The sequence below is a fragment of the Harpia harpyja genome, chromosome 12 (assembly GCF_026419915.1).
Source record: "Harpia harpyja isolate bHarHar1 chromosome 12, bHarHar1 primary haplotype, whole genome shotgun sequence".
In the NCBI taxonomy this organism is placed as follows: Eukaryota; Metazoa; Chordata; class Aves; order Accipitriformes; family Accipitridae; genus Harpia; species Harpia harpyja.
This window is the reverse complement of record NC_068951.1, coordinates 42,658,169-42,671,172: the sequence shown is the minus strand read 5'-3', so window position 1 is coordinate 42,671,172 and position 13,004 is coordinate 42,658,169. Positions and strand designations below refer to the sequence as shown.

General features: G+C 35.3%; 1 protein-coding gene across 6 annotated transcripts in view; it reads right to left on the bottom strand.

Annotated features, from left to right (window-relative positions):
* IFT80 (intraflagellar transport 80) overlaps nt 1-13,004 on the bottom strand; it is a 56,786-nt gene that overhangs the window by 17,984 nt on the left and 25,798 nt on the right. For all 6 annotated transcript variants that reach the window (XM_052802999.1, XM_052802998.1, XM_052802996.1 and 3 more), the window contains 2 exons: nt 3,051-3,230; nt 518-636 (listed from right to left, as the gene is read on the bottom strand). In XM_052802999.1, coding sequence (XP_052658959.1) covers nt 518-636; nt 3,051-3,230 — 299 coding nt within the window. The remainder of the gene's footprint in view (nt 1-517; nt 637-3,050; nt 3,231-13,004) is intronic.

Sequence of the window (13,004 nt, the reverse complement as noted above, 5' to 3'; positions counted from 1 at the left end):
GCAGGATAGAGTCCCTCTCTTGTGTGCCTTATTACAGGCTGCATTATTGTTCAGCATTAGTCATCTCACTGAACAGATAAGTGCCTCTAGGAGTAAACTTTAAATTCCAGCATATGAAACAGAGTATCATGTTCTTAAAACATGATGCAGGATTGAATCATTTCTATTCTATTCCAAAATAATGGCATGCCAGAAGCAGTATCCAAAAAGGAGTCCCTACATGGAGGCACAAATACCCTTGCATCCATTCCTGCTGTCTCTACATGAAAAGAAAGCCTGCCAAATTTTTGTAGCAAAATGAGCAGGCAGTCATGGCACCAGCAAGAAGCTGAAAGAAAGGATGACAGGGAGAGGGCAAATATACTCCAATACATTTTGTTGTAGCTGATGCTAGGTTCCATAGAATATTTGAATTAAAAAAAAAAAAAATAACCACTGTACTTCAAATAAACTTTCTGCTACTCTCTTACAAGTGTTAGATAAATTTGAGAAAGCTTCATGAATTTGTATTACTTACGAAAACACATAACACTGAAGAGAAGTTGAAACAACCAAATGCCCGTAGTTCAAAGAGGCTTTAATAACTCTGTCACGGAATTCCAACAAATCTACTGCATCATTAATAACATTGTGCACCTAATCAAAAGAAAATTTTGGTTGAATAAAACAACAATAACTGAAATGAAAACTAACTAGTGAAATATATTCTTATTATAAGTACATGCTGATACTATTATGCCATTAGCAGAACGTATTCACGTGGGAACAGACGCTTTCACAGCACTGGTGAAAACTTAAACTCAAAGGTTCTATAAACTCTGCATAAACAATGAATAATTACTGAAGAGCTGGACGGTGTTCCTGAAAAGAAAGGAGCAATTAATGGATACTTGGTATACATAAGGTATAAGCGCAATATTATACATGAGGTTGAGAAAAGTATCTGAGATCAAGGATGTTTGAAAGCTCCCATTTTAAGACTCAGTGTTCAGTTGCTGATTATTTAAACATTTGAAATCTAATACTTTAGCAATCCCACCATGATTCCATCAAAACAATTCAGCAATATCCAAGATTTGGATAAAGATATGTTATCTAGATGTTGAATAGCTCTAGCATATATTTTAATGCTACCACACTCTGAAGTAAGAGAAATTTAGGAGATGACCTTGCTGCGCAGGCTGTGCCTTTGCCATTTCTACGAAAATTTTCTCAAATGACAATGTTTCAAGAAAATCACAGTTTGCCTGTAATCAACACAGATTTTTGAGCTCAAAGATTTTAGGTGGCTAAAATCTAAGGCGATACCTTATGACAGGGGTTTTCTTGTTTGGGGTTTTTTTTGTTGGGGTTTTTTTGGCTTTTTTTTTTTAAGATGTCACCATTCTGAGGATGGTAACTTCTGTTTGATTTTCTCCATTATGCAACCAATTGCAAAACAAGGACTGAACTCAATTATTATGAAAGCCTAGAAACCATTTCCAAAGACATATTAATTGCTATGTCCACCACAGTGATATGTCCATAATTAACTTAGCTATTGTAGTACTCAGAAAAAAAGAATGCATCTAGAACTTTTTTGTAGGCGATATTTTCCTCCATAAATATATAGGAATAAAATAAAATCACTATAAAATAATAAAATAAAAAATTAGTCCCGAATCAGGGTTAGCTATACTTCCTCAGTTGTTTGCATATTCAAACACCCTGGAGATTATTCGCAGAGCCCATCTGTTACGAGTCGATGTCTGGGAATGAAAGAAGAAATATGAATTTTTACCTGCTAATTTGTCTTCTGTGTTCCCAGACACTGACTCATGTTATCCCACCCACCAGACCAAATTGTAATACAGCATTTCTGTTGTTACAACTTTTCCCAATTACATATTTAACATTGAAAGAATCAAGACCAAAAAATATTTAAGGGCCTAATTAAGAATTTAGGAACTTGACTTCGATATTGAAAATATTGGCCTGGTGTCCAATACCAAATGTGTAATTTGGAAAATCTGTAAGAATGGAAATCTTATATTATCCCAGTGTTCAGAGGGTGAATGTTGTGAGTCAGTGTCTGGGAACACAGAGGACAAATTAGAAGGTAAAAATTCATATTTTTGTATTAATTCCCAGATATTTGGTAACCTAAATGTGGATTCAGGCCAAGATTTTTCAAAAGAAGGATCCTAAACTTAAGCTCCAGAAACCACATGTAGGGGCCTGTTTCATTTCCAGCAGTGCTGAGACTTGGCAGCTCCCACCGAGGTCAATGCCTATTGCTCAGTACTCAGCTGGAAGCACCATGCAGGTACCTGATGTATGTTACATGATATATGACAAATTTCTGTAGCTTTGGAAGATCTGAATCTAGGCTGTAATACAATATGTGGTGCAGAAAAGCACATTAATACTCTTTATAGTTATAGTCAGCAACAAATTTATCTGGAAATGCCCTAAGACAGCAACATTCGTCATAGCTTCATTAACAGGGATACAGTAAACCTTACTAAAGCATTAGCTATCACAAAGTGTATCAGTGCCTCCAACAACTCATGAATGCAGATAAGGTAAAGAAAGCTCCTCTATATTATCTACATTTAGTTATGGAGCGTCACCTTTGCTGACAATTACTGTAATACTATTTAATATGATGCTTTGGTTTTGGCCAATGTATTTGTATTGTTTTCTGCAGAAACATTTTCATTACACTTGAAATCATCTCTCTCTTGTAAGCGGCCTCTCACAGCTAATTCCACATGCTCTTCAAGCGAGCTTTGCATTTTTCTGGAGAGTAAAGTACTTCTGGGTTATGTAATTCTGGTCCATCTGGTGGTATAGTCTGGTTTACATGGATCTGATCTTCTGTACAACTGATAATTATTTACAACATTTGCTAACTCTGGCCATTTTATGATCTTAAACATTTTCAGTCATATATACACAGAAAAAAAAAGGATAATGTTTTGTCGAGGTTTAAAAATTCCCATTTTGTATTAAAAAAAGCCCTAGAAAGCTAGTAATCACAATGCACAGCTCTGAACTGTGAAGATTACCTCCATGGTTCTCCTCTTAATTAACGTTATTTCAAAGTTCTTCCACTCCCAGCGTTGCTCCACGACGTGGGCAAAAATGACATGTCCATTTCCACATGCTCCGGCTAGTTGAGTGCCATCAATAGACCAAGCAATATTAAATATGCTGCCAGTGTTTGGCTTCTCTAAAGCATAAGACCACTTGCAGAGAGAGAGAAAAGAATTCTTTATTTTTTTTGGTACTTTTTGGAAATGATTTATTGTAATAAATAGATTTGCAGGGTTATAATTTTTTAAGAAACATCATTGAACTAACTTTTTATTACAGCTTGAATAAGCAAACCAAAGACACTAAATGTCTTAAGTCAGATTCTTGAAAAACAGGGATACAACAAGGAAAACCATCAGGTACGGCAGAAATGAAAAAATCTCACAATGCCTGAAGTACATTAGGTAAAAGTTATCTAGTCACAGTACATTTAAGGTGTACTTAGTCATTCATAAATCTAGGCAATCACTACATAAAAATTAAGTGAATGTGCTTGGAAACAATTATACTGGTTACGTGGGTGCAACGGGCTATGGTCTTAAGTGTGATGCATTCAGTTCATGCTGCAGTGACAATAGTTCCTGAATATAGAAACAGCAAGGCCTGGGAAAAATCAGTCAGTATAAACAAGGCACTCCTATCCCGGGATAGAGAATTGCAAAGTTCTTGTGTTGCTTTTCCCTGTGCTTCCAGCATAAGGGACATCAGTGGATTGCGAAAAGCTCCGAAAGCAATGCCTGTATACTGTTCTCCTCGTAACACAAAAAAGAAGCTTGATACCTTGCCTACCTTTTTCTCTAGTCTCTGTTGTTACTGTACAGGGGAAGGATGTATTAAAAATTTCCAGTTGCTATGCTTGCAGTAACAACAAAAAATCTGCACTTAGTGCAATCAAAGTGACATCTAGTCTGACTTTGGAGAGAACCAGAAACAATAGCTCTGTGTGTTACGTTCATTTTAGACTAATTAAGAAATGCTCACAGAGGAGCATCACAGTTTAATGTCATGGAGGCACAAGTCAAATGTTTCATGTTTCAGAATCTTCTTATCAAAATAAGCAGTATACCTGCTTTCCTATGCAGCTACAAATTAAAATAATAGACAAAATGGCATCATTGTACGTTTTCCTGCTAACTGGATTTTGCAAGGTGGAAAGGCTCACTTGGACCTAACAAATGCATTTCTGTGGTATTGCTGCCAACATCTTCCTTCATCTTCCACTACTAGTTTACATCATCTATGTCTATTAAAATATAGTTAGCAGTAAGGTTTGTTGGTTTTTAAATGGAGGCCCCAAATTACTGGGACAGCAGGAAGCTGTGAAAGCAGCAGTGACTGGAAGCTTGCAGTGCAGTACGGATCAGAGACCAGGAGACACGCTGCTCTGCCCAAGCCACCAGCCAGCCTCGGGCAAACGACACCAGAGATTATACAGCAGTTCGTGACCTGTAGGCTGGCTGCCAGAAGATGCTGTTAATAAAAAAATAAGGGCGTAAGCTGCATTTATCATTTTAATTCCTTGCCTGCGCCTGCACAGGACACATTGCCCCCCATGCTGCCCACGCGGCTCCACGGAATCGCCTGTTCCAGTGCAATGGGGATGCACAGGCAGCGCATGCGCTTTAATGAAACAGCACATGATTTCTTATCCTTTAACACCCCCCATATTTTCATTTTCTCTGTTAGCATTGCAAAGAATAAAATTATAAATCCCCCTAGCACAAAGAACAAAGAAGGGCTATTAAAACTAGCATTTGCTTTTTTCCTTCTGATCCATAGCATGAACGTAGTTCCAAGAGAAGCTTACATTTAGTACTAAACCTAATTTTGTTCCTTTTCAATATTTAGATTTCCTTCAGTGAAGAACTTTATTCTTAAATTCCCCCAGCCTTACGTAGGAGGCTCCTCTAAAGTTTAGCTGGATCCTTATTGATACATTCTTGTCAAAAACCAAAAGAATTTTCAGACCAAGACACTTGTTTTCTATTCCTTGCATCTCAGAAATACAGTTCATACAAACCATCCTGAATCTCTGAACAAGCATTTCCCTGAAAGAGGATGACAAAAAATGAAACAACCTTTTTATGGACTTTTAGGAAGACATTAAACCAGGTTTTAAAACAAGAAACAAATCTCAACTATTGCCTCTTCATAACTGTGTAATAGAATGTTTTAAAAAAGCAACTGAAGAACTACCTGAATATCCAAACAATTTGAAATCTTAAGAATCAAACCAGTAAGAAAAAACATGTGATAGAAGTTAAATGTAGACATTGGATTCTCATGACTTTTGGATACATGATATTATACCAAAGGGGAGACAGTTGGAAGAAAATACTCACCTAATGTTTCTAACACATTTCATATTCTGATTTCTTTTGCAGTACACATAAAACCCAAGAAATACGAAGTCCTTCACACAAAGTCTTCATATGATTTATACGAAATGAAATCACAAAAAGTACAGTAAAATAAAGGTGTCAGACTTAAATGTTCAATAGCAAGGAAACACAATGGGATGAAATTCAACCTCCCAGTTGTGCTAATGATTTGCAGAATACTATGTAAGATGACCTACTGAGTTAAGGCTCTTTTACTGCCTACATGCATAAGGGTGAGCGAAAGACAATGTCAGCACTGACTGAATTTCCAATTTCAAGCACTCAATTTTAAGGCTTCAGCTTCCATGCCTCTTGGCTGACAGACACGCCATTCACTGCCTATACGATCCGCAGTTGGGGAAGGCAATTGCAATTTTGGGGGTAAAGTCCGTAACCTACTCTTCTGTCTCAACAGGATGAATTCTGTATGAAACACTCCATAGTAATTATGAGGACAATATTTAACTATATCCGAAATCCTTATATGGCAAATGAGTAAGCTCTTGAGGTTGTAGGACAAATGACTGTAACAAGCACACTCAGAGAATGCTCTAAATGCCCTATATCTGAGACATATTTTTCACAGCTGGCCAGATGTGATCTATCTGACAACAGTTTGAAGTAGTACTATTTCAAAACTGAATATTGGGATCCTCCCAACAGACAAATCTGTTTCTAAGGTCATTTCCCTTAGATCAAGAATCTACCCATCAGTCAGAATGAATAATAAAGGGGCATCAAGCCATCAACTAAGAACCAGTTAAAGGAGCTTGAAGAATGTGGCTTTGGTGCTACTTTTTTATGCACAGCAGATACACTGCAGCTCTGAGAGGATACATTTCCAAAACTACTTTTTTTTTTTAATCCAGAGGTCTTTTTTTTCAGGTAGTTGAAATACTCAGTAAAATATTTCCAGAGTACAACATAATTTTTTCAACAAAATATGTAAAGCAATTACAAAGTTTTATTTTCCAGTTATTTCTGAAAGCTCTCGGTATAATTCAGACCACTCCAATGATTCATACTCCCTGCAGATGTCTGGTACATTTATCATGTACACAAAATGTTATAATAAAAATAATTTAGCTCTCCATTTGTAAGACAGGAACAATTTTTAAAAACCAAAATACACCGAGTTAAAAAAAAAAAGGGTATGAATACAATTATATGAATGACTGTATGAACATTGTTCTAACATTAGCTGCAATATTACACTTTGGTATTACTGTTTGGCTTATACTTTTCCTGTGTCATAATTAATTTTTCTTTGAATTCAATGAACTCTCTCAAGAACAAAAACAGTAGTTATAAAAGTTTCATTATATTAAATAAATACATAAAAGCAATACCTTAAGCTTCCCTTTTCTGATTGCACAATGTAGTAAAAAAGATGAAGTACTATAGTCATTGAATACTGTCTGACTTCCATAAATGGAAACTGAGTAGGCTTTTGAGATGTCGGCGAAATTATTTCGATGAGCAGATTCAGAGAACTCTGTGTCCCAGGAGCAAGGACAGCCTTTCACATGGATAACATTGATGCTCCAAGACTCAATATGAAGGATCTAGTTAGTTATTATTTCTGGACTGAACGCAATAAATTAAGAATGGTTGTCCACAGAATACCACAGCATAAACATTTTGGAAAAAACATAGAGAATAAAGAATATTTTCTTATATTTTAAATGATAAGAGTAATACTGATGTCAGCTGTGCAAAAGACACTTAGTTGTTCCTGGCTCGTCTCTGTTTCTGCTCCGTTTACCAGTATATGTGGAGTTTTGAACAGGGAATGCTGACATAAGCTGAACTAAAGCTGATACTGCTGAGCCTCCCCATGATGTCAAAATCTACATAGCGTACCTAATCCACTGACTTTAATAATAGTCTTTGCCTATTATTTTGCCTTTGTTTATGAAAAGAAAATGTGCAGTCTCGCCCACAATCCATTCCAGGAATCAGAGCACAGAATGGAATAACACTAAATACATGTTCTTGTCCTTTTATGCCCCAATTGATATAAACCAAGACAAGTGTGCTAGAATCAGCCTCCAATCCAAGTCTGACAAAGAAAGTTTCAGGACCTCTGAAACTGAGGACCTCTATTTATTTTTTTTTTTTTTTATTTTTTAAGTGAAGGCTCAGTTCTCCTTGTGTCCCACAGGGCATTTCACATTAGTGCAGAGGTAGCTGACACCTGAAAATATATTATAGTCTGAATGTCCATTAAAAGCTGGCAATCAGCTCTCACTACTTCTGAGTGATGAACGAATACTTTGGTGCAAACTGCCCAGAAGCTTCCCATCAGAAAATGACTATTAATTTTCTGATCAAATGGAAAGCACATTGGATCTTACAAGATTATAAAAATCAATTATGCAAAGCAAATCTATACTCAGGTGCATTAGAAACACCTGAATATGCACACATATATGGAATTAGCTCGTGGGAAATATATATGTATATATGTCTATATACACCCCCCCCCGATATTTTACTGGGTATAAAATAAAATGATATTTTACAATATAAGACTTATTAGGCTTTCAATTCCTACCACATGGGAATCCACAAAAGATTCTACAAACCAGAGATAACATGCATAACTGGAGGTAAGGAAGTCCATATGTGAACATAGGGCAATTTACCTGAACAGGAAAAACTATCCTTGATACAACTATTGAAGTACAGAACTATGAAGGATTCCTGTTCCCTTCTTAAACTTTTGTTGGACTTGACCCCAGTAATTAATGTGAATTATCAAGAACTAAGCTATGACCTCCAGGTGAGGTATTAAGCTGTGTATTAGAAGAACAAAGACAAATAAATATCTAAAATTCTCTTGAAATCCAAGCACATTCTCACAATTATTAGACCCAAGAACTAAAAATGGGATGACAAACTGTCCCATATAAATTCTTAACCTTAGAAAATGAACATTGATGTAGTTCTTTAAATAGATTATTACTTCCATAGATGATCCACATGTTTTCGTTTTCTTCCAGAAGTTACATTAGCCAATTCTAATAAATTAAAATATGTGAACTTGGAAAGAACTGGTCAACAACGTAACTCCATGGGAAACCTATCTATAATATTTTTTCTTTTATTGAGCTACAAAGAATTCAGGATCATGACTGTTAATAAAGGTAGATGAAATAGAGACAGCACAGAAAAAAACCTTGTTTTTGTTACACTGCCAAATGCATAACTCTGTGAAACAAGACTAAAACTAAATGTAATGGGATCAAAGCTCACTGTAACTCTATAGAAAACAGATTTGCTTGGGTTTTCATAGTGCTCTAGGACAATTCATCACTATCAGAATAATATGAAAACATATGCACTGTCTATATGCACTTTCAAAATCTTGCTATCTCTTTTTATATTCGTCCAATATCTCATGTTAATTTAAAGGATTAATCTAAAGGATAAATTATGTTAATTTTATAATAGTCAAACAATTTATTGTCCTGAATGAAAATCATGGCTTTAATGCTAAACACTTAAATTATTTTCAAAGCTTCTCTGTAGATACCTGCTACATTGTAGTTTTAAAATTCTTAGATGCTTTTTTCCCCTCATTTGTCAATAGTTCAAAAAATAAGGAAAAAAGGACAAACACTGCTAACTATTTAACATAGTTAATTTAATAGTCAATTAGGCCAATCCCAGACATTAAATTAATGTAATCAATGTTCATTAAGTTCAAGTCTGTATCTTTTTGAGAAGAAAGCTGAATAGAAACATGTTATCACAGAACTCAGTATTTTTTAGCCATAGCACCACACTCACACTTGTTTTAAATGGGGTGGCGTGTGAAGAGTAGTTGTTACACTTGCAGAATGTTTTTCTTTATTTTCTATAGATATTAGGCAATATTCCCTAAATTTTATTAAGTCTTCCAAATGTTTTTTATAGAATTTCTACCAAAATTAGACGTTCCATTCAACAAGCCATGGAATATAAAAAGCTGTATATAACAGAATCAGTCAAATATGCAACTACCAGTCTAGTAAAATGGCCACAATTCATTCTGTAATAAAACAGAAAGTTTGTAGCATGTACATAACCTTTTAAAAACATGAAGAGATTTATGCAGAGAATTGCTTTCATTACAAAGCATTTGCTAAGCATAGTGACGAAATCAAGATAAAAGTATTTCAAAGGGCAAGATTTAGCACTCAAACAAACATCAATTTATTTATGAAAACAGACTGTAAACATCACCAGAAAAAATGTTCAACAAGAGCACAATTAATTTGGAAAACAACAACCACCAAAAATCAAATCAAACTGATCGATTGCCATTAAGGGTAAATAAATCACTAATGGAAGAAAATCTAAAAGGCCTCCCCAAAACAAATGCATAAATGCATTCAGCGTTATCAAAATATAAATTTGATGTTCACATTTGCTAACTTTTGTTGGTGATTTTAAAAGGATTAATTTGACCACAGTGTTTCACTTTAAGTTTTTTTTTAATCAATTATCCGTCTACACTCGCTAAGGCACTGGGAAAGCAACCTGTCTTTGGAGCAGATGGGTATGGTCCATTTTCCAAGATACTTATGTGGGAGTGGAGTGGGGAAGGAGGAAATCAGTGAATTTCAGTCATTCTTACCATCTCTTACTGTGTAAATATTTTGACCTGATCAGTAATGTCAAGGGAAGCATGCAGAGCCACAGGAAATAGCTTACATAAATGAACTTTTTAAGCACTGCCCTCCATCCAAGTGATTAGATTCTGAAAAGCTGTGAACACCAGGAAGGCTAAAGGCTATCCATCAATACATCCAGCTTTAGATTTCAATATATATACACTTTAAAATTAATCTTAGCACTCTCTACAGATTTAATGATCATGGACACTAAAGCAGGCAACAAATTCCAACATGAAATATATTTTGTTTAGTATTCTGTAGGATAGCCATCATCATTTCCTTTAGATACATAATGCTATGGGAGCAAAAGTGATTTCTAAATGAAGAAATAAAACTTCTAAAAGTTACTATTGTATTTGTAGTTTTCTTTTTTAACATGAAGCTGCTAGAACAAAGTATCCAGGTAGAAAGAAAAGAATAGGAAAAAAGAACATACGCTAACAGAATTTAATTTAATTATGTCCCCAAACTGAACACATATGCTAGAGAAGAGTTAATGATATATATATATCGCCTGATGGCTCCCTGAGGAGCAATTTGCCAATACAGCTCCATTACATCAGACATAATAAAAATGTCTACGTTGACCAGTAAAAGCCAGGTCTGGTTCTCTTCAAACTCCATCACTCTGGTGGTATGTGAATCATTCTTCCTTTTCCCTCAATACCAGCAAAGCCACTTCTTTAGTAACTATTTACATTCTATGTCAGGAAAGAAACTTGCATGAAAAATCATGACTTTTGAAAACAATAAATTATCATTGCTAGCTGCTAAACAGACAAAAGCATCTGGCACTAGCTACTGTACATGTCTTTGTTTCTTTGAGTTGAGTAATAAACCAGGTAAAAGAACCCTTAATTTTATGAAAAAATAAACCTATCTGCATTAAAATTTCAAAGTCCACAAGCCTCTTCAATATTAAAAGCTGATTAAAAAAATTACTGGTTTTCGGCTAGCAGGAGCTGGAACCATACTTACAGTAAATTATATTACATAATAACTAGCAAGAAAAACAGTAAGGCCCTGGGGACCAGAAACAAAAGCTACATGCTACAAAACAGCATACATGACAGCAGAAAAAGAAATCTAGTACTTGTCTTCTTTTTCCGCTGCACCAGTCTTTGCCACATTTAAGCATAAATCTATATTGATTGCAAAATTCAATTTAAATTGTTGGCCTCACACACACAAGAGCATATGCATTTCAGTTTACCACTTGCTGATATAGCTCAGTAATCCCAGTACTCAGAAAGAAGATGGGAAGCGGTTGTGGAAGAAGAGGGTATGGTTTAAAGCGCTGTTTTGAGAAGAAAATACTAATGGCTAGTCTGATTGTTTAAACCAATGTATGTTACATAATGTACTCCAACACAGATGTAATTATACTTATATAAATCGCTTTATACAAATATACCTTAATTGGCTTCATCGAGTGAAATATGGTAAATGTATACAAACACTTCTACAACAGCATATTTATATAGGGAGATAGAAAAGTGATAGTCAGGGTACATTACTGCTGTAATTACATTTTAAGTGGAGTTAAGTGGCATACTAAAATATAGCAAAACCTTCCTATCCACCTTGCCTAGGAACAAAAGCTTTGAGGAAATCCTAATGGACCTTCTGAGGGAAGCAGCAAGTGTATCAGCAGATCTGTGCACCGAACTGGTAAAAATAATAACAAAATCCCACCCTCAATGCCTATTAACCCATCCAGAAGAATGCCAGGGAGAGGAAAAGATGTCCCCACTGGTGATGTAGCCACTTAACGGCAATCTGAGTGTCCCACCCTCTAACAGCCGAGGCATGACTGCACAATCTTTATGACTGTATGTATAGAGACAATTTATCCATTTTCTTCCGCAAAGAGAAATAGTATCCAATTTTGGACAAAACAAAGGCAGACAAATCTAACAGGAAGATATATCTTCTTTTAAAAGAGTAATTTCAACAATGGAAAACATTAGATGATGGAAATGGCAATCTGCTCTCCAGATTTATACCAAAGAGACAGATAATATCTTCTTTACTTCATTACCTTTTATAACTACTTCAGTATCTTTTTTACCTATGTGAGTGGTATCCCAATCCTTTGCACAAGTTCATACCATAGACTCCAACTCTACTCACTACTTTACTCTCTTAACTTTCTAGCGTGTTTGTTACACACAGGTAATAAAAAATCTCCTTAACATAAAAATCTTAAAAATTTAAATATCAAAATAAACCAACTTTTTTTAAAATCGGAAAATTAATACTTTCCAAAAGAAAATTGCATATGAGTACTTGCGTTTTCCTTCAAGATAATTATCAGTAGCAATAGGAATTTTTCAAAGCAGGTAAGAGGAAAAGGCAAAGAAAATAGAAGCAATCCCTACTTCAAACTTAATGCCCAGCTTACACTTCTGTCAGCAAAGATCAGTGAAACCAGAATCAGTATAAAAAGTGACATATGACAACTCAGAGATCTTATCCTGCATGCTTCTTGTCACATAATTTTTTACAGGCTCTTCTTCACGAATACAAAATTATTCGAAACACATAGTCCAAGTTCATGGTAAGAACCATGCTCTACTGAAGATGCCCAAAAACACGACAGCAAACACCATTTTCCCAATCTGAGCAAAAGAGCAACAAATGCAACAAAAAAAAGAGGCAGCAAATGGGACAATAAAAATCCCAAATCAGCAAGGTTCAATGCAACACGACTCTGAACAAAAAGTTGCAGAACCACAGGAAATCCAGAGAGACAATCAGGTCAATCTGTGCTCTGGGCTAACTAATTTAGAATACCAATTAAGGTAGATGAAACTGCATTAAATTAATTTTAATTGGGGACCAAGTTGGAAAAAACCCCCTAGGTAAACAACAACAAACT